This window comes from Strix uralensis, chromosome 4, assembly GCF_047716275.1.
Source record: "Strix uralensis isolate ZFMK-TIS-50842 chromosome 4, bStrUra1, whole genome shotgun sequence".
In the NCBI taxonomy this organism is placed as follows: Eukaryota; Metazoa; Chordata; class Aves; order Strigiformes; family Strigidae; genus Strix; species Strix uralensis.
The window spans coordinates 18,008,180-18,028,314 of record NC_133975.1 but is presented as its reverse complement, the minus strand read 5'-3'; the positions used below and the strand labels follow the sequence as shown (position 1 = coordinate 18,028,314).

The 20,135-nt window shown below is 37.5% G+C and overlaps 2 protein-coding genes across 7 annotated transcripts in view; one reads left to right on the top strand and one right to left on the bottom strand.

Annotated features, from left to right (window-relative positions):
* The window catches only part of LCORL (ligand dependent nuclear receptor corepressor like), an 84,493-nt gene extending 74,948 nt beyond the window's left edge, over positions 1 to 9,545 (top strand). For 3 of the 4 annotated variants that reach the window (XM_074865876.1, XM_074865871.1, XM_074865873.1), the window contains one exon: positions 8,657 to 9,545. In XM_074865876.1, the coding sequence (XP_074721977.1) occupies positions 8,657 to 8,840 (184 nt within the window). In that variant the 3' untranslated portion in view covers positions 8,841 to 9,545. The remainder of the gene's footprint in view (positions 1 to 8,656) is intronic. The other variant, XM_074865872.1, reaches the window with a different exon arrangement.
* Positions 9,546 to 13,454: 3,909 nt separating this feature from the next.
* Positions 13,455 to 20,135, bottom strand: part of NCAPG (non-SMC condensin I complex subunit G) — a 30,811-nt gene continuing 24,130 nt past the window's right edge. Inside the window, exons 16-21 of one of the 3 annotated variants that reach the window (XM_074865867.1) lie at positions 19,730 to 19,904; positions 19,162 to 19,323; positions 18,120 to 18,291; positions 15,257 to 15,349; positions 14,724 to 14,802; positions 13,455 to 13,878 (exon numbers count right to left, since the gene is read on the bottom strand). In XM_074865867.1, coding sequence (XP_074721968.1) covers positions 13,755 to 13,878; positions 14,724 to 14,802; positions 15,257 to 15,349; positions 18,120 to 18,291; positions 19,162 to 19,323; positions 19,730 to 19,904 — 805 coding nt within the window. In that variant the 3' untranslated portion in view covers positions 13,455 to 13,754. The remainder of the gene's footprint in view (positions 13,879 to 14,723; positions 14,803 to 15,256; positions 15,350 to 18,119; positions 18,292 to 19,161; positions 19,324 to 19,729; positions 19,905 to 20,135) is intronic. The other 2 variants (XM_074865869.1, XM_074865870.1) reach the window with 2 other exon arrangements.

Here is a 20,135-nt window from a genome sequence, read left to right as displayed (position 1 = left end):
CACTGCTTTTTCTATATCATTGATACTTGTATTTTTACAGCTATTGACTTGTGCTTCTTACGTGATCCACTATAGCCACCTGTGCCTTTGTTAAAGATGCCTGACCTGCATTAGTACTTTGCCGTGGTCTCTGCTGAACTGTTGTTTATTTCATGTCATTGCTTTTATTCATTTATTTTATTCAGACCTATGTCTGAACCACTGTTCAGACTGTTCAGACCATTACACTCTGATTGTTTAACATTCATCTGCATCCTCTCTTCATACTTTGCTCTCCTTTAGTACCAAACTTTAATTGATTCTCAGATCATGCATCAGCTTTCTTTTTTTCTAAGCTGTGTGTTTGTGAGTGCCAAAGCATACTCTTAAGGAGTGCTGCAGAATGAGTGCAGCCCAGTTTCATTCCCTGTTTTGTTTTTTACTCTATATTTATCATGGTGTAGTTCTGCTGGTCCATACGATGTCTTACGCCTAAGAAGAGATTCTTATCATATGAGCAAGATGTCAGTCAGCTTTTGTTGTAGATTTCTTCAAGCCCACGCATGGAAAATCTTTTCTAAATAGCCATGCCTAACTTTTAATCGACTTTTTTCTTCTTGAAGACCAGGCAACTTTTAATTTTTTTCCTACAGTGTAAAGATAAATGTCTTTTCCAAAATCAGGATGTATAAGCAGACTTTGTCTTCCTAGCTCCATGCTTTTGTGTCAGACAGCTCTGGACACTTCATAATTCTAGAAAAGTTACTGTTTCTGCTCCCATTCTCATGGCAAATTGCACATTCTGTTCTTGTGGAACAGGTCGAGCAATTTGTATTTCTCTTTCCATTTTTTCATAACTGAAGGAAGGGGACCTTTTTCTGATGCTGATTTCTCTCATGTTCTAGACATCTGTAAAGGCTGCTTAGATTATTCTTCAATGTTCTTTGGAGTACAAACAATGGTATGTCTTGCTCTATTAAGAGGATGTAAATCTTTAATGAGAAACTTCATGCTTTATGGAGACCTAGGCTTTTTTCTGTATTCTTTTGTTTGGTTTTGTGTGTCTGACAGATATTACTGTCTGATTTGTTCTGTCAGTATCAGAAACTCACCTGACTTACGTCTGCGTTCAGCTTTATTGGTTCCTTACCACAAATTCAGTTTAGACAGGAGATTCACAAACTTTCCCTTCAGTGGCTGTGCCAGCTCACCTACTCTCCATCCTCTACTTACTGCCACATGCTCCTGTCTCCCCTTCTAGGCACACATAAAAGGAATCTGTGCTTCTGTCTTTTATCGTGGTTTATCTGTAGGTGAGCCAGGTATCTTAACTTGACTGGAGCACTTTTTTCAGTGATGATTGACTTTAGACCTGCTTTTCTTGCTACATGCCTACCAGTAGAAATGGCCTTAATTTAACATTAGCTTAGGACTTAAAATCCTTTCAAAATTGTAAGCCTATGCATTTCTACTTGGTTTTGAATGTATCAGTTGTCAAGCCATTAGTGAGTAATGCGACTACATTCATGTTTTTCCGAGCAGGTTGAGCAGGTCTTATGTAAGTATTCTTTGTTTTCACTTTGCAGCTCAGGGTTGAATATTTCTAAATTGTGGTCCCACTAGGAATTAGAATGACTTTTACATTTTGTCTTAAAATACATGCATACATAAAATTTGAGACGCTTAGGAAAGTCAGTCTTTTCAGATGGATCTTGTCACAGGTTTCTATTATGTAAGGTGCGGATTTTACAAATATGCAGAGATTATACTTGATATTTTACTGACACAGGGTTGCTCTCAAAGTTGTCTATTTCAAACTGTTGAAATCTTGATTATTTGCTTCAAATAATGGATTCTTTTCCTGTATGTGAAATCGAAGCCTGGCTGAAAAATTGTCTAGAAGCTGTAAGAATGCCATATGATATTTTTCTTAATCCAAAAAAGTATTCTTATACTCACTTAGATGGTGCTCTTTTATTTCTGTGTCATGTTTTTCATTTGGAATGGAGGCTAAACTTTGGAAAAAAAGTACCTAAAGTTAGGTTTTGGTGTTTTTATTGGGGCATTTAGCATAAATTTCAAAACATTCAGCAACAATGTTTTTTAAATTTAAGAAAATCTACAGTGCAAGTAAAGATTTAAGAGCTATGCTTAAGGTATCTATTCTTAAAATTGTGGTGGTTGTTGTTACCTGTGTTTCTAGTTTAAAGTTCCAGAGATGTGTTCGAAGAAGTTCTTTTGTAGATCATATTTGTTGCTGAGACATTTCATATTTATCAGTTTACTACTCACAGCTGTTTTTAAATTATATTTAAGTAGTAGAAATCTCAGAAAAGGAAATGACTTATTTGCAAATTATTGTTTGACCTTCCTTAATTCAGAAGTCTGGTGGGTTATAAACCACCCAGGGACTGTCTCATCCTATTTCTGAGATGATGTCCCTCCATAATGTAATTGCATTTGTAATGTCAAAAAACCATTATGAATTAAAGATTTGAGATTAATCCAGCACAAATGACAAAATCTAGATAGCTGCATTCATCACAGTATTGAGATGGTGGCATTCTGTTTCCTCTGAGAACAGGTTGAATCAACATATGTAGTTCTGAACCTCCAAGCCTTAGCTTTATTGTACGTTGTTCAAAACCATTTTTTATTATGATTAAGTAGAATAAAAAGAGCAAAAACTTTTTTCTGTTATAGTATGTTTCTAAGGCAAATGCAACAGTACTCATCAGCACAACAGGTGTTTAGGGTTTTTTAAATTTATTTGCATGCTACTTCTTCGAATAATGTGTAGAACTTCGGTAGTTTTCTTTCATGGAACTGATGATCAGAGGCAGACTTGTTTCCCAGTGGTGCCTAGATGCTAAGAATTAATTGTTCATCATAAAATTAATGGTGCTCCCTTTCAACTGTTACGTTATTAGCTGGTTTTTGTTTCCAACATCTTTGAAGACAGTATGCTATGAACAATTTGAGATCATAGGGCTATTTTTTTCTTTTAACAGGTTTAATGCTATCATCACTAGTAAATTATGCTCTAAAATTTTATCACTTCTTCGTGCCCATTTCAGTGAGAGTTTACATTAATATTTTGCTTCCTTGTTCTTTAAGAACCCTGTGCCTTCTGTGGACTGCTAAATAATCTGTATTACCACAAAACATAGTGATTCTTGTGAAAAGGATCACAGTTCTAAATAACTTAGTAAGTCTGCTTTGAATAATTATAACCGAAAAAGGAGGCAGGAATGTTGTCTATATTTAAACTTGACAACATCTGTTCAACTCTGGCCTGTATTTTGGGGAGCCATCAGGACTGAGCTCTGTACTTCCATGACTGCACAAGTCTGATTAATTAACTTTTTTTTTATACTAGTTTCAGTTCCATATTTCTGTGGTGAAGTTGCAATTTAAACCTTTTATATTGCCTATGATCTGTTGTGTTTAAGGGAGTGAGAACATTTTCTATAGCTGACTGGTTTTGGGGAGAAGGTCATGTTATTTCTGTGACTGCACTCTGAAACTGTTGTCACCTATGCCACTTGCCAAACTTTTACATGAAGATGCATACAATATGCTGTTTGCTTTTACTGTTGTGCTGTGTTCTTTGAAATGAGTTAGTGATGTGAAAGGTGCAACAAACATCCACTGCTATATAATTTTGTCTCTGTGCAAGTTAATCTTAGAGCTTGAACAGTGTGTGGATATTTCAATATATAGCTTCAGGAAATAGCTACCAGTAAGTAATCCTCTTTCATTGATGTGCTGCAAGTGCTCAGCAAATTCCTACTAGCCTCTTTTAGTTATCTTTCTCATATATTTCATACATATTTTATTCCTATTTCCTTTCTTCTTCCCATCCTTTTTTTAACTCAAACCAAGAAAACATTTCTGAGTTAGTGTGAAGAGCAAAATGAACTTTTCCACCACAATTTCAGTCTGGGACTATGGCTAGTTCTGACTTCAGTCTTTTTGTCTCCATTCAGTTCACCTATTGTCTTGGTTCTGTCTTGTGTTGTTTTATTTGTCTTAGTATTCCAGCTGTGTTAAACCCAGTACTTATGTCTAATTTTTAAAAGACTCCCTGGATATTGCTTATTTCTCCAGCTTGCTTTGATCTAGTTGAGTATGCCATCTATTTCCTGGGCATTTCTTTCTCCCTCTCAGATTTCCAAACGGGATTCCGTCCACTCAGCTGAAAAATGTTATTTCTTATTACAAGAAGAATCCATCTGATAAATGGAAATGAGAGAGACATTAAAAAAAATCTCTTTCTAGATTTCTTTGTTGTTGCATTTGGCATTGTGGAAAGATGAGTTTATATTTTAGAGACAATAAATTGTGCATGGTTGGTTTACTTTAATTTCAATGTATGTTGCATTATTAAATCAATCTCTGTTGGAAGGCATGCTGGGGCTACTATAGTCATTGTAGATTTTAACCTAATATATTCCACTGTTTACTTTTCCTGGAAATGTTTGAGTAGTTTGTACAGAGAAAATTTTTTTATGCTGCTAAAGTTTTATTATTTCTACTCAGTACCTTTGAAACCTTTCTGTAAAAGCCTCAAATCAGTGCTATATATCACAAATGCTTTTACACTTTCCAGGCTATCAATTTGCACATCATTGATGATGGTGTTTAACAAATGCAGTTTGCAGAATTTTTGTCAGACAGGAGGGTAAAAAACAGTTTGTCCTAGCTCTCGGCTAGTTGGGAAGGAGATGTTTTTATCCATGAAATAAGTGTTGCAAAAGAAAGATTTAGAGAACTCTAACCCTACAGTGATACTTTCATAGTCATTTTACAGCATACAAACACACAACACTTGATGGTAATCTCTTTGATAGGAAATGCTGAGGAGACACCTAACAGATAAGAAACATTTATCCCTATTCCTACTTTTTCTGCACGGCCTTGACTTGTCGTAGACAGATTAATTCAGCAAATGTATGGACTTGAGCTAGCCAGATTTTTTTTAACTTTGTCATTTTCATAAGGCAGGTGTCAAATTCCCATTTTTCCCGAAGAACACAGTTCCAAACTGCACAGAAAATAAGAAGCTCAAAGAATATTATTTTCTTGTTGTGCTTGGCAGCCTATCAACTTCTATAGTATTGTTCTCACATCTTTCTGTTAAAAATCAGTATTTCTGTTATCATAACAATGATTTAGGTAAAACTAAAGAAAGAAATGGAAAGGACTGTTTTCTTCTTTTTCACTGGGCTTTTAGCATTGTTGGCCTGTCTTCAAATTCAGTAGTGAAAACTGAACTATTGAATATGCCATGGCTGGAATTTATGTTCCATGTTACAGAAGCACCTGTACTTGACTTCCACAAACCACATGGGATTGACTGTTAATCAGCTTCCACACAAGTGAATAAAAACAAAACAGAGGATAATTGCTGGAATAGTAAACAGATGGCTTCAGAATTGGAAATTCTGATCTTTTTAGGACCATTATATAAGATCTGTAAATGCCCGTTGTCTAGAAAGCTAAAGGGACCTCCATCCCCTTACTGATGCAAGCCTTGGTAGTGGAGAACTCCAGAAGGAGGTTGTAGATGCTCTACAGCCTAATTCCAGGCTCTACTGAAATAGGCTTCATGGCTTCTGGTAGTGTCAGGCTGTAACCTCAGTTCTTCCTGACAGGAGGGTTGCTGTATGAAACACCTCTTTGTTTTGCTAGGAATGCTTAATGCACGATGCACCTTTTGTAAGCAGTGTGAAATAAAATTTAGAGTAGAATCTGTTGATGGATCTGGCTGGAGAAATTCAGCTGCTTCTATTTAATTTTATGCCTTAACTACATTCTCTGCTTTAAAATTACTATTTATATACACCATTTTCATACCTTGTTACATCAACAGCTAGAAAATAAATCATACAGGTAAAAATGAAAAGCAAAATGAAAGATTAGATTCTTCTTGGTTAGTAAGTATATTAATGCAAATCTCTAACCATATTATTTTCCACTTTATCAAGGTAAAATTCCCTAAAATACTTGAGGCTTTATGTTGATGTAACCCATACTGGGGAACTGGAAAGAAAATAACATTTTTCTATTCCTGTGTTTATGTGTTCTCTTAAAATGCCAACTCCCAAGTTTCCTAAAGTTCTTCTGGAAGAGATCAATTACTGCATGACAATTACCAGCATATACTTCAGTTCTAGTTTTACAAATTCAGTCCTGCCTTTTACACCTCGTAGAGAAACCTGTACGAAACCTAAAGAGCAGAACAGTCCCTCAGAGAGTCGACTGCTCAGAAAGTGCTGTTTTGTAGTATTACAGCACTCGGCATTTTCATTTGCAGTCCAAGCAAATGGGAAGGTCACAGTAACACCAAATCCTAGTTTATATACAGAAGTAACACACCAAATCATTTGAGAAGTCTGAACCTTTAGCTTTTTGTCTGGCACTTGCCCAGGATTAAGCAAGGTTTGTGTATCTACTGCTTTAAAGACAGTAGAAATGCTGGTCTGTAAAGCACTTTGCAAGTATATACTGCTTCCTAGTTTGCAATTTCTTGATTGCCAAGGCATTTATGTTCCTTTTGGATAACAACCACCACCATAAAAAAAAAAAACACCAAAACAAAAAAAAACCCACCCCCAAACACCAACACAAAAAAACCCCCAACAGCGACTCCAAAACAATATTCCAGCCCTGTCTCTTCATTTAGCTGTTGATTATTTCTGTTAAGGGTTGAAGTTTTGCTACTTGGCCATGCGTGGAAAGCATATAATCAGTAGGGGTGAGGACAGCTGCAAGACTTCCGAAGTCAGCCCTAGCACCATCTCGTATATACACTTAATCCCATGGTCATAAGAAAAGGCTTTGACTTTCCTCACAGCAAGTGAGGGCAAAGGTTCAAGTCTGAAGGGATTGTATATTCAAGAAAGTAACCTTGCTGACTGAAGTCTTCTCTGTCACTTACACTTGCACCCTGTGTTTCCTACAGCAGGAAAAGATCAGAGCAACAAGAGTGTGTGCAAACCAGAAAATAATGGAGGAAAAGGGTACAAGGCAAAAATAAGACAAAATATAGAGGCAGAAAAATAAGGACACAAGGAAATGCAGGGCATGGGAGCAGCACCCCAGTTACAGAGGGTTAGGAACTAGGGTTAGTAAATCAGAAATGCCTGTTTCACTACCATGTCAGCAAGGCACACAGCCTTCAGGAGAGCTTGCGTAAAAAGTAAAAGAATGAAAACTGTGCTTTAGATGATCTGTGAAAAATAACAATGAATTCTCACTTTAGCTGTAACACAAGCTGTCCCTCCCTCTTGACATAAGAAAAAGTTTAATCAGAAAGTCAGACAATAGTATTTGATAACACAGGCTAATATGTTTTAGGTTATAGCCTTATAATTACTGAATGTCCTCAGCTAGACTGTTCACTCATGTGACTGCTATACTTAGCAGATCAGTCTGATTATCAAGATTCATAATTTGCACCAAAGTCCTGTGATGGACATCGTTTCCTGAAATGCGGCAAGTAAGAGCCATTAAGAGACACTCTTTCTGCTTAAACATCTCTTTGATAGGAAAAACTGTGTGCAGGTGGATTAGAGCATGATCATTACCTCCTACCCTTAATTACAATACATAGAGCTTTATTTTTAGTATCTCGGGAATTAGAAATATTTCTAATTTTATATCATTCTTGCAGTTCTTGAAATCTCTGAAAAGGATGGTGAGAAACAATGAATTGTACATAGGACACTAATCACTGCAGGAGGTAGGCAGTAAAAAAAAAAAAAAAAAAAAAAATAGTAGGGATGGAGAGTTTTGAAATTAGGATTTCCAAACTCTACCTTCTTGTCTTCTGAGCGTGCACAATTGCAGTGCTTTACATATCAAGGAAGAAATTTTTTACAATGAGGGTGGTGAAACACTGGAACAGGTTGCCCAGAGAGGTTTTAGATGCTCCATCCCTAGAAACATTCAAGTTCAGACTGGACAGAGCTCTGAGCAACCTGATCCAGTTGGAGATGTCCCTGCTCATTGCAGGGGGGCTGGACTAGATGACCTTTAAATGTCTCTTCCAACCCAAACCATTTTATAATTCCATTCCATGATCCTATATGGCAACAATGAGGGTATGATTCAATCCACACTTAACGTCCTAGTCTGCTTAGTGATCCCCACAAAGGGCTGGATTTGTTTCCCTCCTTTGTATTACTTATTTTCCTGGATTTGAAACAAAACAAAAACTGTCTCTCTATTAGTGCTTTCGTAGCTGTACTAAATTAACAATGTCAGCAGAAAAACCCAACCCCAAATTCTTGCTGGGTTCCTGTTGTATGGTTTTGCAGTAGTCGGCTGGACGCAATGGAAAGGCCAGCCTGCAGCCACACCTCCTCTGGGCCAAGGCACAGCACTAGCAGGAGACCGACCTAGGGCAGTCTCTGCGAAGTAGCAGGACCTCGGCAACACCAAAAAGCCCGATCTGCTTTTACAACACGGGCAGCACAGCACAGTCAGGTTCTGATCTCAGTGTTTCTGGAACATAGTGCAGTAAAACAGCAAAAAAACCCCAACAGTACACGCAATCTGCCACCACCTCATCTTGCCTCTTAGCAGTTTGATTGTTTGCAGGGGAAGAAGAAAGTGTACTAAACTTTTTCTCATTTTTTTCCCTCTCCCACCCCCACTTCTTTTCTCACAGCACACTACAAGTGAAAGTCTCGGAGCCGCAGAATTCAATAGACATGAACACAGAAAATGAACATTTGAAGTCCATAAAGATGTGCCTTAATCAGCCCACTGAGTGGAATCTGAGTTTTTCAGCAGCATCTCTCGCCAGCTGTAAAGTTTTTAACCAAAATCTCAAAACTGATGAGAACAAATAGATTGCAGCTGTTCTTGCACTATTATTTTGTACATTGTTCCTGATTTTTTTTCTGCTGAATAATAAGCACTTATTACATTGATCTTGAAATGATCTTGTGTGATTTGGCTTTATATTACTACTAGCATTATTCATTTTGATGTACTTTTTCTTTTTTTAAATATGAAGTTTCACATCTGACCACCATGAAATTCTTGCAGTACAAATTTATATCAGAATCCGATGTTCCCCTTCAATAGTATTGTGATTTTTCTATGTTAAGTTTAATTATTATTTCCCGATTTTATTTTTGTGCACGAAAGTTAATATATTATGTAATTTGTGGCATAGGTCACCATGTAAAGATTTATGGTAATAACAATTCAAACACATCTGTAACAGGTGGAGACCGACTACCTCGAAGCAGAGCAGTAAAAAGGTAAATTATCTGAGGATATCTCCTTCACAAATGGATTGAAATGTACTGAACAAGCAGTTTGTTTCTGCAGTAAGCCTTCATCTTCATTTATCTTGAGAACTTCTGTGTGACAGTGTTTAATGACTGTAATGTCTAAAAGAAAGGCCAAGGCTGCAGGAAAAGCTCTTGAAAGATTGTCATTCAACAAATCTGTATCTGCACTTTTTGAGGTTTCTGCTTAATGGTCTTTCTTCCCCTTTTGTTTTTATGAATTTATGCCTGCCACCAATTAAAATGGATGTAAATGCTCTTCCTATTTCATTTTTTTTTCCCCGTGTACTTTAGAAATTCAATGTAAACATCAAAATTTTAAGCTCTACTCAAAGTAGTAAATGGTTGTAGCTGACTACATTGTAGACATTCCGTGCTTAGATCAGTTTTAGCAAGGTTCATGTACTTTATTCATCACAACTTCATTAATAGAGCTATAACAAAAGTGTTAGAATAAAACCATATGATATATTTCTCTTTTCTGGAGTCATACATTCAATAGCTAGAGTAGAGGCTGCTTAATTCAACTTCTAGGTTGTCTGTCCTTTACTTACCAAGGACTAATTTTCCAGAAGGAAGTTTCCTTGGACAGACACTGTATTTTATAAAACACAGGTTTTAAGGATTCACTTAAAATTATCTTACTTAGAAGTGGAGATGCAGTTCTTCTGTGAAGAAGTTTGTTGGTTTGCTGGTACAATCCAGTAACTGAAATGAGATTATTGTGAATTCCGGTAAGTTGCACAAGATCCCACAAGGATATCGAGTCACTGAAGTATCAGACAGTGCAGAATGAGTGAACATTCATCATCACGCCACACTGTCTAGAGGGTCTTTACAGAGCTCAACTATTTAATGCACTTGGATTCTATGCGGTAAGGAAGCCAAAAAGAGAATTAAGTTTCCTGGGGGAGAGGCACTGAAGTGAACTTCAGGGGGGCCTCACCAACGCACAAGGAACAGTAAGGAGTCAGGGCTATCCAGAGAGGAACATAAAAACAGTCTTACAAGCAGTAGAACTAATGCAGCCGGTATCTTGTGTGCCTGAAGGAGGAGATGCCATGTGAACTTTCTCATTTGAAAGACCAGGTAAATACCAGAACCTTTCTGTTACAGACATGTCTCACCTCCAAGCAGCTGTCTGTTTTCATCAACTTTAACAATTATGATCCCTTCCTTTGTGGCACAGTGAGTTTCAATGGGCTGCTAAGTTTCAGATGGGAGTCAGATACCCAAGCTCACTAGCCACTTCTAAAGTCAGACAATAAACAACAAAATTAGAAAAAGAAATGTTCTTGGTGCCACACTCACCCTTTGTCTTGAGATAGCAACCAGCAAAAGGAGACTAATCAAGAGAAAGTCTTTTAGTCTGTAGTCTGAAGAGACTGATTAGACAAGCAAACAAAAACAATCACAAAACTGGTTTTAAGAAACAAAAACTAGTGTAGAAATAAACATGGGATCATTTTAAGTTTGACAACAAATGACCACTACTATTTTATTATCATTTAATATTGAATCAAGTCTAGGTCTAGCGTGGCTCATGTTTGACACCCTGTTGTGTTTAGCCAGCAAAAAGAGAGAGGATGCACAATAATTGGTTCAGAGCAACAAAGAGGCGGTTTTTAAGTCAATTAGAATATTTTAGGGATTAACATTTTATTCCTTAATTAAGCAGCCAACAAGTTAGGTACTTTCAATCTGTAGAAATAAAGTAAATAAAAATCAGCAACATTTTTTAGCTAGAAGGATTAATGTATTTGTCAATTTTTTCACTGCAGGTAGCAAGATACTTCCAGACTTGTCTCCTTATCCCCTTTGGATGTACTCTATTGCTACCACATGTGACTTTCTCAGTCAGTTTTGTACTGACTGAGAATACGTTGAATGTATTGACAACTGATAATTGATAACTGAGATAACATTGAACCTTGAATATTGATAATAATCAGCTTTGAAAAATACAACATGCATCTGATTATCCTATCCTGCAATTAAGCAGCCATCCTTCTCAAAAGATCAAGTAATTTTGCAAGAGCATACCAAATTTCCTATTGCACAGAAGGCCCTTCCCTTGACAGGGAACAGGGCAGGGAAAGAGCCCAGAGAGGCTGGAAATTACGTGCCAGTTGCTGGCGAGGTTTCTAGCCCAAGAGAGGATCACAGGGTAATTGAGGCACAGAGGGACGTCAGGAGGTCTGTACTGCTACAAGCCAGCTGTGAGGTCACAGCAGGCTGTTCAGGACTGTACCCAGTCAGGTCTTAAAAGCCTCCTCAGACAGAGCCTGCACAGCCTCTCCAGGCAACCTGTTCCACTGCCTTTTCCTCCTTATATTCTGGTCTGAGTTTCAACTTACACCCACTGGTTTTTGCCCTCCCATCATATGCAACAAAGAGCCCGGTTCCATCTCCTCAACATGCTCCTTGTAGGTAAACTGGGGGTCCTCCCAACACCCACAGGCTGAACAAGCCCAGCTCCCTCGGCCTCTCCCTGGAGGACAAGCGGTCCCACCCCCAGCAGCCTGGGTGCCTCCACTGAACTCACTCCAGTTTGTCAATGGCTGCCATCCATTAATACACACCAGTGAAGTCACATCCACAGCAGACACATCCACCGACTGAGGGGTGACTTCAGGGAAACCTGATCTTTTCAGCACAGCATTCCTAAGAGATGCCAGAGACAGAACCTGCATGTGTGGCAAGGCACGACAGAACAGCAAGGCAAAACTTCACCTTATTCAGGAAGGCATTCACAGAGAAGCCTTTATAAATTTTTATTGCTCCTGCTTTTCCTAGAAACTCATTTTAACTAACAATAAGAGTGGACTAGCTGTTGAAAGTGTATTAGTGGCAGAAGAGCAAACCACTCAAGAGTGAGGGTGAGAGAGAACTTGTAACTGAAATTTAAAAAAAACAACCCAAACACCTAAACTTTAAAGCACAAGTGAAGCTCTGATTGACAGTCAGCTGAGAAGAACTGAAATATACACTTCACCCTTTTGAACTATGCTCAGGCAACATTCAAGGGGACAGACACTGTCTCTGATCTCAAGTGAAACTCACACTAGAACACAAATTGGGGATTTGAAGAAAAGAATTATCAAAAGAGGGAGCACAGGACTTCAAAGTTCTGTTTAAAAAGATGAATAAAAATAATTCACAGTTACATAAGCTCCTGAATAGCAAATATCAGCAGAAAAGTGTGTCATGGCATTCTGTGGTTTGACAAGTTTCCAACAAAAACTGAAAGGGAGGAAAAGCAACACAATCCTGCCCATTTCCTATATGCAAGCTTGAAAATAGCATAATAGTTTGGGCACTACACTTTGGGAACGCTGCTTTTTCCTTGGGTCCCTAAGCCATTTCTGAGAATTACCAGAGATCATTTACAGTATAGTTACCTATTTTAAATGCAAATTCTTCAGAAAGCTATGGTCAGCATCAGTAGCTGACACGCACACATCAAGCAATCAACATGAGTTTTCTCTGACTGCCTTGGACAGTTTGTAACTATATTGTAACAGACAGACATGACTGGCTGTTTCCAAACCAAAAAACTGGCATTTCCAGAGTGAATCTGCTCAGCCACCAGTGACTACTACATGGACTTTAATCTTCTATTGTCTCTGTAAAACTCATGACTATTCCTAGATACGTCATTAGAAAAAGGGTTGTGCACTTCAAAGCTACAAAGAAATCTCAATTGTATGCCACTTTAAAAGGACAGCACACAGACCTTATAAAGTATTTCATTTTTTGCTCTTTCTGTACTTAAGTATTCCTTATTGGATCTTATTTTGTACCACAAATATTTCTATGCTTTTCTAAAAGCACATCACTGATTTTATATAACAAGGTTAAGATCAGTAGCAAGCTTCCAGGCTTAGGTTTGTAAAATCAGTAACTCAGTTTTACCATTTTGACATTATTTAAAATAAAGTGGACACATATCTGCAGAAAGCAGAATTCACAATTAAGATTAATTCTATTTTATATTAACATGAACCATAAAAACCTGGTCAGCAGATGCACGTGCTAATAAATGAAGAAAGTAGGTGCATTAAAGGTAGGTACATTCAAAATTGCTGCCATCACAAGCAACCACTCTAGGTCAAACGTTCTCTCTGAATGATGTTAAACATCAAAACAGCATTAACTATTAAGTACTTACCACCAACAGCTATTTTTATTTGCAGACAAAAAGCATTCTCCTCTATAACATAAAAAAAAATCCAAGTTTTGTTCAGGTAATATTTTAATATGTTTTTGTTACATGAATGATGGACTCCATATCGGGAAAATCATCAAAAGCATCTATTTAACAAAAAAATAAAAGTTCCTAAAAATCTAAAATGATAAATGATCATATAATAGAGTTAAATATGACTAACAACAAAACAAATCTTATTCAAGTCTGATGTTAACTACCAGCATTAGCAAAGGATGCCTTCTCTCCTTTTGTCTTCGTTAATCTGCTTCCCTATTCAAAAGTTTTGAAAGATTCATTCTTGTTTTTTCCAGTGCCACTGTTTTTGCTCGCCTTGAAGGTCTTGAACTTGACATTGGGACCGATTCTGGAATTTCATCACCACTGAAATGCAAAATATTTTTAAGTAAGGCCAAAAAGACTAAGCAAACTGAAGAGTTTTTATATTAACAAATTTGAAACATGGTCCTTAAAGAGCAAAAGTACTTCTTCCTAATGATAAACTTTATTTTTTGAGAAAAATAGATTAATGCTTTCCAAAGTAATACAGTAGTAAAGATAACCAAGTGTTAGTAGTTGCAAAATATGCAAAACCCCCAAAAGATTACATGCTATCAAAGGAAATGCATCAAACAGGCAAACAGGAATGATTGGCCCTGGTTACCCTAAAGCCTGTGGATTACTTGCTTGAGAAAGAGTGAGCACAGCTGAAAATTACAGAGAATGTCATTTTAATGCTTATATCCTACAAGATCCTAAGGGAAGGAATGCATTGTATATACTCACTTATCAGTCATTTCTAGAAGCTTGTCAACTCCATGTTGAGAAACAAGCAACAAGAATGTGGAGGGGGGAAAAGGAATTTAAATAAAAAAATCAAAAATCTGATTTCTCCACAGAACAGTTATTAAAAAAGCAGAAAGAGTGATTGGAAGAGTAATAATGTAAGCCAAGAATCTAACTTTTGTCAGCTAGAATGTATGTTAACTCTATGCACAAAAATATAAAAAAAGTTACAGGCTCTTAGGCAATGATAATACAATGTGAAGCTGTCAAACCTGCTATTGTTTCAAAAGTACCAGTTCAAAGAAATTTCTTTTGTTAAATATTTACCTGTGTATTAGGAATAGAGGATGTTAAAGATGCAGGTTTTGGGAAAGAAAAACATTTTAATTAAACGTCCTTGCTAGAACAAGCATGATTTTGATGGTGGAGAGAAATGGATTTACCTTTCACTATTGCATTTTACAGCTGTGCCTGTTTTTCTTCTGCTCACAGACCTCACTTCTGCCGCTGCTTTCCGTTGTCCTAAGTATAAGCAAAAGCCTCTTTACATACCATGATAGCATTTATTTTCTTAAACTAGTTTTGTATCTTTCAGTGTTTGATATTGCATTGAAACATATAAATATGCAGTCACCACAGATAGAATGTGGTGACAAAACGAAACGAACAACAGAAAACCCTCAGTGTACCACTTCTCCCATAAACACCTGTACATTACTGTAAATGACTGTGGCCAAATTATCTTGAAATCCTGTAGTCGGACTTTTTTTTTCCTTGAACTCTGTGTTGCTGGGAGATGCTAACAGCACAAAAATTTCCACAGACAGACTACTTTAATCTTTTAAATAAAATTTAAAAATCTACAATGGAGTATGAAGGCTGAATGGTTTTTATATCTGTATGTTCACAAAAAGTTAGTATAAAATTTTATTATTAAAGACAATGATGATTGGAGCCAGAAAAAGTTAGTGCATACCTTTGCCAGCTTTGTTTCTCGTGGATTTCGCTTTTGCAGTTGCATTACTTTTAACTTCATTAACTGGAGTACGAAGAACATCTTTATTATCTTCTGTTAAACAGGATAGCACATGCAGAAGTCACAGATAATCAACTTTAAATTTATCTTAAGTATCAGCATTTTAAATTTTGGCTGTTATATAAAAAAGCCACTCAATTTTAACCCCATTTTTCCTTAAAGTAGGAATTAGATAATAAGCTAGAAGGAAGCTTAAAATGTCACTCAGCTATAAGCCTGCCCCAATATAGATCAATCGCATGTAAACTGTTCCTGACAATTGTTTAGCCCCTTCTATTGTGTTGTAAGTCAGGCAAGTGGGGTGGAACACCAGCTTGGCGGAACAGGGAACTCCTCGTGGAGCTCAAGAGGATAAAGAAATTGCATGATCTCTGGAAGCAAGGTCAGGCTTTGCAGGAAGACTACAGAGCTGTCATTCATATATGCTGGGAGAAGACATGAAAGGCCAAAGCTTAGAGTTGAAACTGGCCAGTGTTGTGTCAGAGAGCAAGAAGGGCTTTAAGTATGTTAATAGCAAGAAGAGGTCTAGAGAAAACATTGGACTGATACTTGTTGAAGATGGTCACCCAACTAATAGGGATGAAGAAAAATTGGAGGCATTCAGTGCTCTTTTTGCCTAGGTTTTTAATAATACTGATGGACCTCAGGCTGTCCAGTCCTCTGAGTCAGAGGACCACAGGAGTGGGTACAGTGACTTTCCATTTGAGGACAATGAAATTGTAAGGGACCAGTTCTATCAGCTGAATGTCCATAAGCTGAACACGAGCCAGCAGTGTGCTCAGGTGGCCAAGTGGGCACAGGTATGAACTGGGAGAGGAGTGGCTGCAGAGCAGCTCTGCAGAAGGGGATCTGGGGGGCTGGTCGGCAGCAGGCTCAACACGAGTCAGCAGTGTGCCCTGGCAGCCAAGAGGGCAAACCGCATCCCGGGGTGCGTCAAACACAGCATAACCAGCCGGGCAAAAGAGGCCATTGTCCTGCTGTGTTCAGTGCTGGCGCGGCCTCACCTGGAGTGCTGCGTGCAGTTCTGGGCCCCACAATTTAAGAAGGATGTTCAGGTACTCGAATGCGTCCAGAGCAGGGCAACAAAACTGGTGAAAGGGCTGGAAGGCGTGTTCTGTGAGGAGCGCCTAGTTTGGTTAGTTTGGAGTGCCTAGTTTGGAGAGGAAGAGGCTGAGGGGCAACCTCCTTGCTCTCCACAGCTTCCTGAGGAGGCAAAGTTGAAAGGGAGGTGCTGAGCTCTTCTTCCCAGTATCCAGTGACAGGATGCGTGAGAATGGTTCAAAGCTGCACCAGGGGAGGTTTAGACTGGACATTAGGAAGCATTTCTGTACCAAGAGCGTGGTCAAACACTGGCACGGGCTTCCCAGAGAAGTGGCCGATGCCCCAAGCCTATCAATGTTTAAGAGGTAATTAAGGACAAGGCCCTTAATAATATGCCTTAACTTTTGCTCAGTCCTGAAGTGGTCAAGCAGTGTATTAGATGATCCTCGTAGATCCTTTCCAACTGAAGTATTCTATTCTAGTCTTAAAGTTTCAAATAATTTTAGGACATTTCTTTCTTCAGCCATCTCTGTTATAGCTAGGAAGCTTTCTTCCTAATGTCAAATCTAAATCTCCTTTGCAGCATTTGAAGGACAAAAATAGTGTCTGTTGCCCTTCTTGCTCACAGCCATCATTTACAAATTTGAAGTAGTAAATGCTGTGTTATTTTTAATGATCCCAAATGTATTTGGGGAGCAGTGGGAGAGGGAAAGGGGGAAAGGGAACAATGTTTTCCTCCTACAGCCTGCTTTTAAAAAGTGCTCAAAAATCCTCTTTCATGAGAAATTCATACCAAGAAGTATTATCAGATATTAGGAGGAAACAGTACAACTATTTTCTGAAAAGCATACTTTCAACTTCCCATCCAATAAATACTTGAAGATATAAACATAGAAGATATAAGAAATTAAAGTATTTGACACTTCCAGAAACAATGGATTAAAACCCTGAAATAATCCACTAGAAGATATAAACAAATAATTAAATGTTAAAAGAAAACATGATCTGCTTAAAACAGTTGCATGTCAGTATCTTTGCTTTACTGCTGCAAGCAAACCTAAACAAGTTTAATCCAATTGCTCTTCTGCTGAAGAATGTAGGACTTCCTATGCCACCAGCACAACGTACTCTGCTAAGGCACATACAGCCACATAAGCTGCGGAGGCAGTGGAAAGTTTTCCAGCTACTTCTACTTCAAGCTTTTAAATAGAAGTAAAACCAAATCTGTCTCCAACATAAGAGCTCATAACAAGGACAGACCAGTGTCAACTTTAAAGATACCAGCTCTATATTGCTATGATACAGTCTGCAAGAAGCACAGTCACAGTAATTCCAAGACCCCACAAAGTACTTGTTTCTTTCTCCAAGTTAGCAAGTCACATTCTAAAGAGTTAGCTGGCACTAGTATTTGACAGGCACACAAGTGTGCCAAACAGCTTAAAAAAAGCGCCCATTTTAATACTGTCTTTGTTAAAAAGAAAGAGCTGCAGGGTAGAGCTTAAGACCCAAAATACAGCACTAGTTATACTAGAGCAATATGGAGAATAAGAAAACACAGAATCTGATCAAAAAGCAATAAAAAATGCAAAATACTTCAGTACAAATGTTTTAAACTGTATGCGTATTTACTAGATGTTACCTTTTCCTGTTTTTCCAAAAAGTAGATAAATTTAATGGACAAAAACTAAAACTTATTTTCATAATATCTAATCAAGTCACTCAGTTGTACACCTACTACTAAGCTACACCTCTCCTGAATTACCTTCTTCATTTTGAACAGTATTTTCAGATAACATGACATCAGTTTCCTGTGTCCTTTCAGAGAGGCCTGTTTCCTCAGTCCTTTCAGAGTGGTCTTTGGCCACATCAGGATCTTTGGTCAAGTGCATCTTGATCTTCTCAATAGCTCTTTGACAAAGTTTATCTTTCACTTTCTGGAGAAGAGACATTTGATGTTAAATGCTACTTAATTTTACAACCATTTCTTTTATCCATTAAAATTACTCACCGATAGGATTAGTTAAATTTACTACACGAAGGATGCAATGCATGACATGAAGATGATCAGTCAAGTTGAAAGGAAAAACACTTTCTCCATCAACACCAGGGACCAAAACCCAAAAATACTTTTTTTTTTTTTTTAAAAAGGAAACCTAAAAAACATTAAAGCAACTGGACCTTTCCAGCCAAGTCCTGGAGCATAGCTACCTCTGAATGATATGCCAATAGTGGATCAGCATTCTTTTCAACATTTCTATATAACATTGTCTTCCTCTGTCATGCTCCCAAATCTTACTTTATTTTTTCCATATTAATGAAAGCATCAATGTAAAAACTTTCACATCACTCTTGTAATTTCTTCCCACTTCATCTTAAATCAAGAATCCTTTTCATGTTGCCCAATGATCTTAGTTACATTGTAAGTTTTGATAAAAATTTCAGCTGCTAATAATTAACTAAAAATAAGCCATTCAAACTGTAAAAGACTTAATACCGAATTTTAACATTAAAAAAATTAACCACACCACAGTTATCAAAAGAACTTACTGAACTAAAAGGTATCAAGTTAAGCACACTGTTTCACACTTATTTTACTATGTATGGTAGCTAAAAATATGAAAATTATACAGTGATATCAGCTCAGATTTTCGTAAAAGACTCATCAAAAATTAATTTTCAAAGACTGGTTAAAAGAGAAATTCCAGGCATGCTGTCATAGTAAAAAAAAAAGGCACTTCACTTTTAAGCGTATCAGAACATTAGATTGCTATGATTAAAAGAGAACCTTGTTATTTATGTACTACCTCTAGAATCTCATTGAGCAGAACCAGAAGATTCTCTGTGGAAGAACTACTGAGTTCTAGTGAATTTAAAGCTTTTGCATAAATACGAACATCTGGTGCAGTTGGGTCCATCAAGATTTCATTGCAAATTTTCATTGCTAAACTATCATGCACTGTTAAGTCCTGTAAAAGAAAAATTAGATATCAGAAATTTTGCTGGGAACTGTTTACAAAAAGACATCAACGAGATCATTGGTTTAAGCAGCTAATGACTAATTTTAGAGAGTAAACATTTTCCTAAAACGCAGTATTTTGAGCACATGCATGAACTGATTTTTATAAATACTTTTTCCAGTATAGACAGTTAGCTATGGTGCAAGTTCCTATTAGCATTTCTGAATTGTAGGAGGAAGGGGAAATTGGGGGTGGTCAAGCTAAAATATTTCATTACCCGAACAGTCACTGATTTAATCCAGCTTCTGACACTAGGAATCTCAGAGAGGCCCAGACAGCTAGCAGTAAGTGAAGGGGGGTCAGTTCTTAGTCTCTAGATACAAATACTATTTTTCTCCAGCTTAACACACTGTACCTGATAGTCCTGAGACTTTTTAGACTGAGGTTTCTGTCCACTTGGTCTGGTCAGGTCCACTAACAGTTCAGAAACATTACTGATATCGATTTCAGCCAAAGGTGAAGTTGCAGGAGCATTTAACAGTGTTCGCAGAGTTGGAAGATAAGCTTCTTCAAAGTATTCTTGGTTAGACCTGTTTCAATTAAGTCAAACATTAGTAGCATAATGAGACAAAATTAAATCTTCGTTCACCCTTAAGTTTCTCTTCCATGATGGAAGTTCACTGACCCATTACAGTACATCAATCAAAGCAAAGTGGGAGCAGCCAGCCTCAGTAGGGACAGCCAACAGGATCAAGATATCAAAAGTGCTTCACAGAACCAATTTCTTTTAAGTTTTAGCACATGGTATTTCAAGTAAGTTT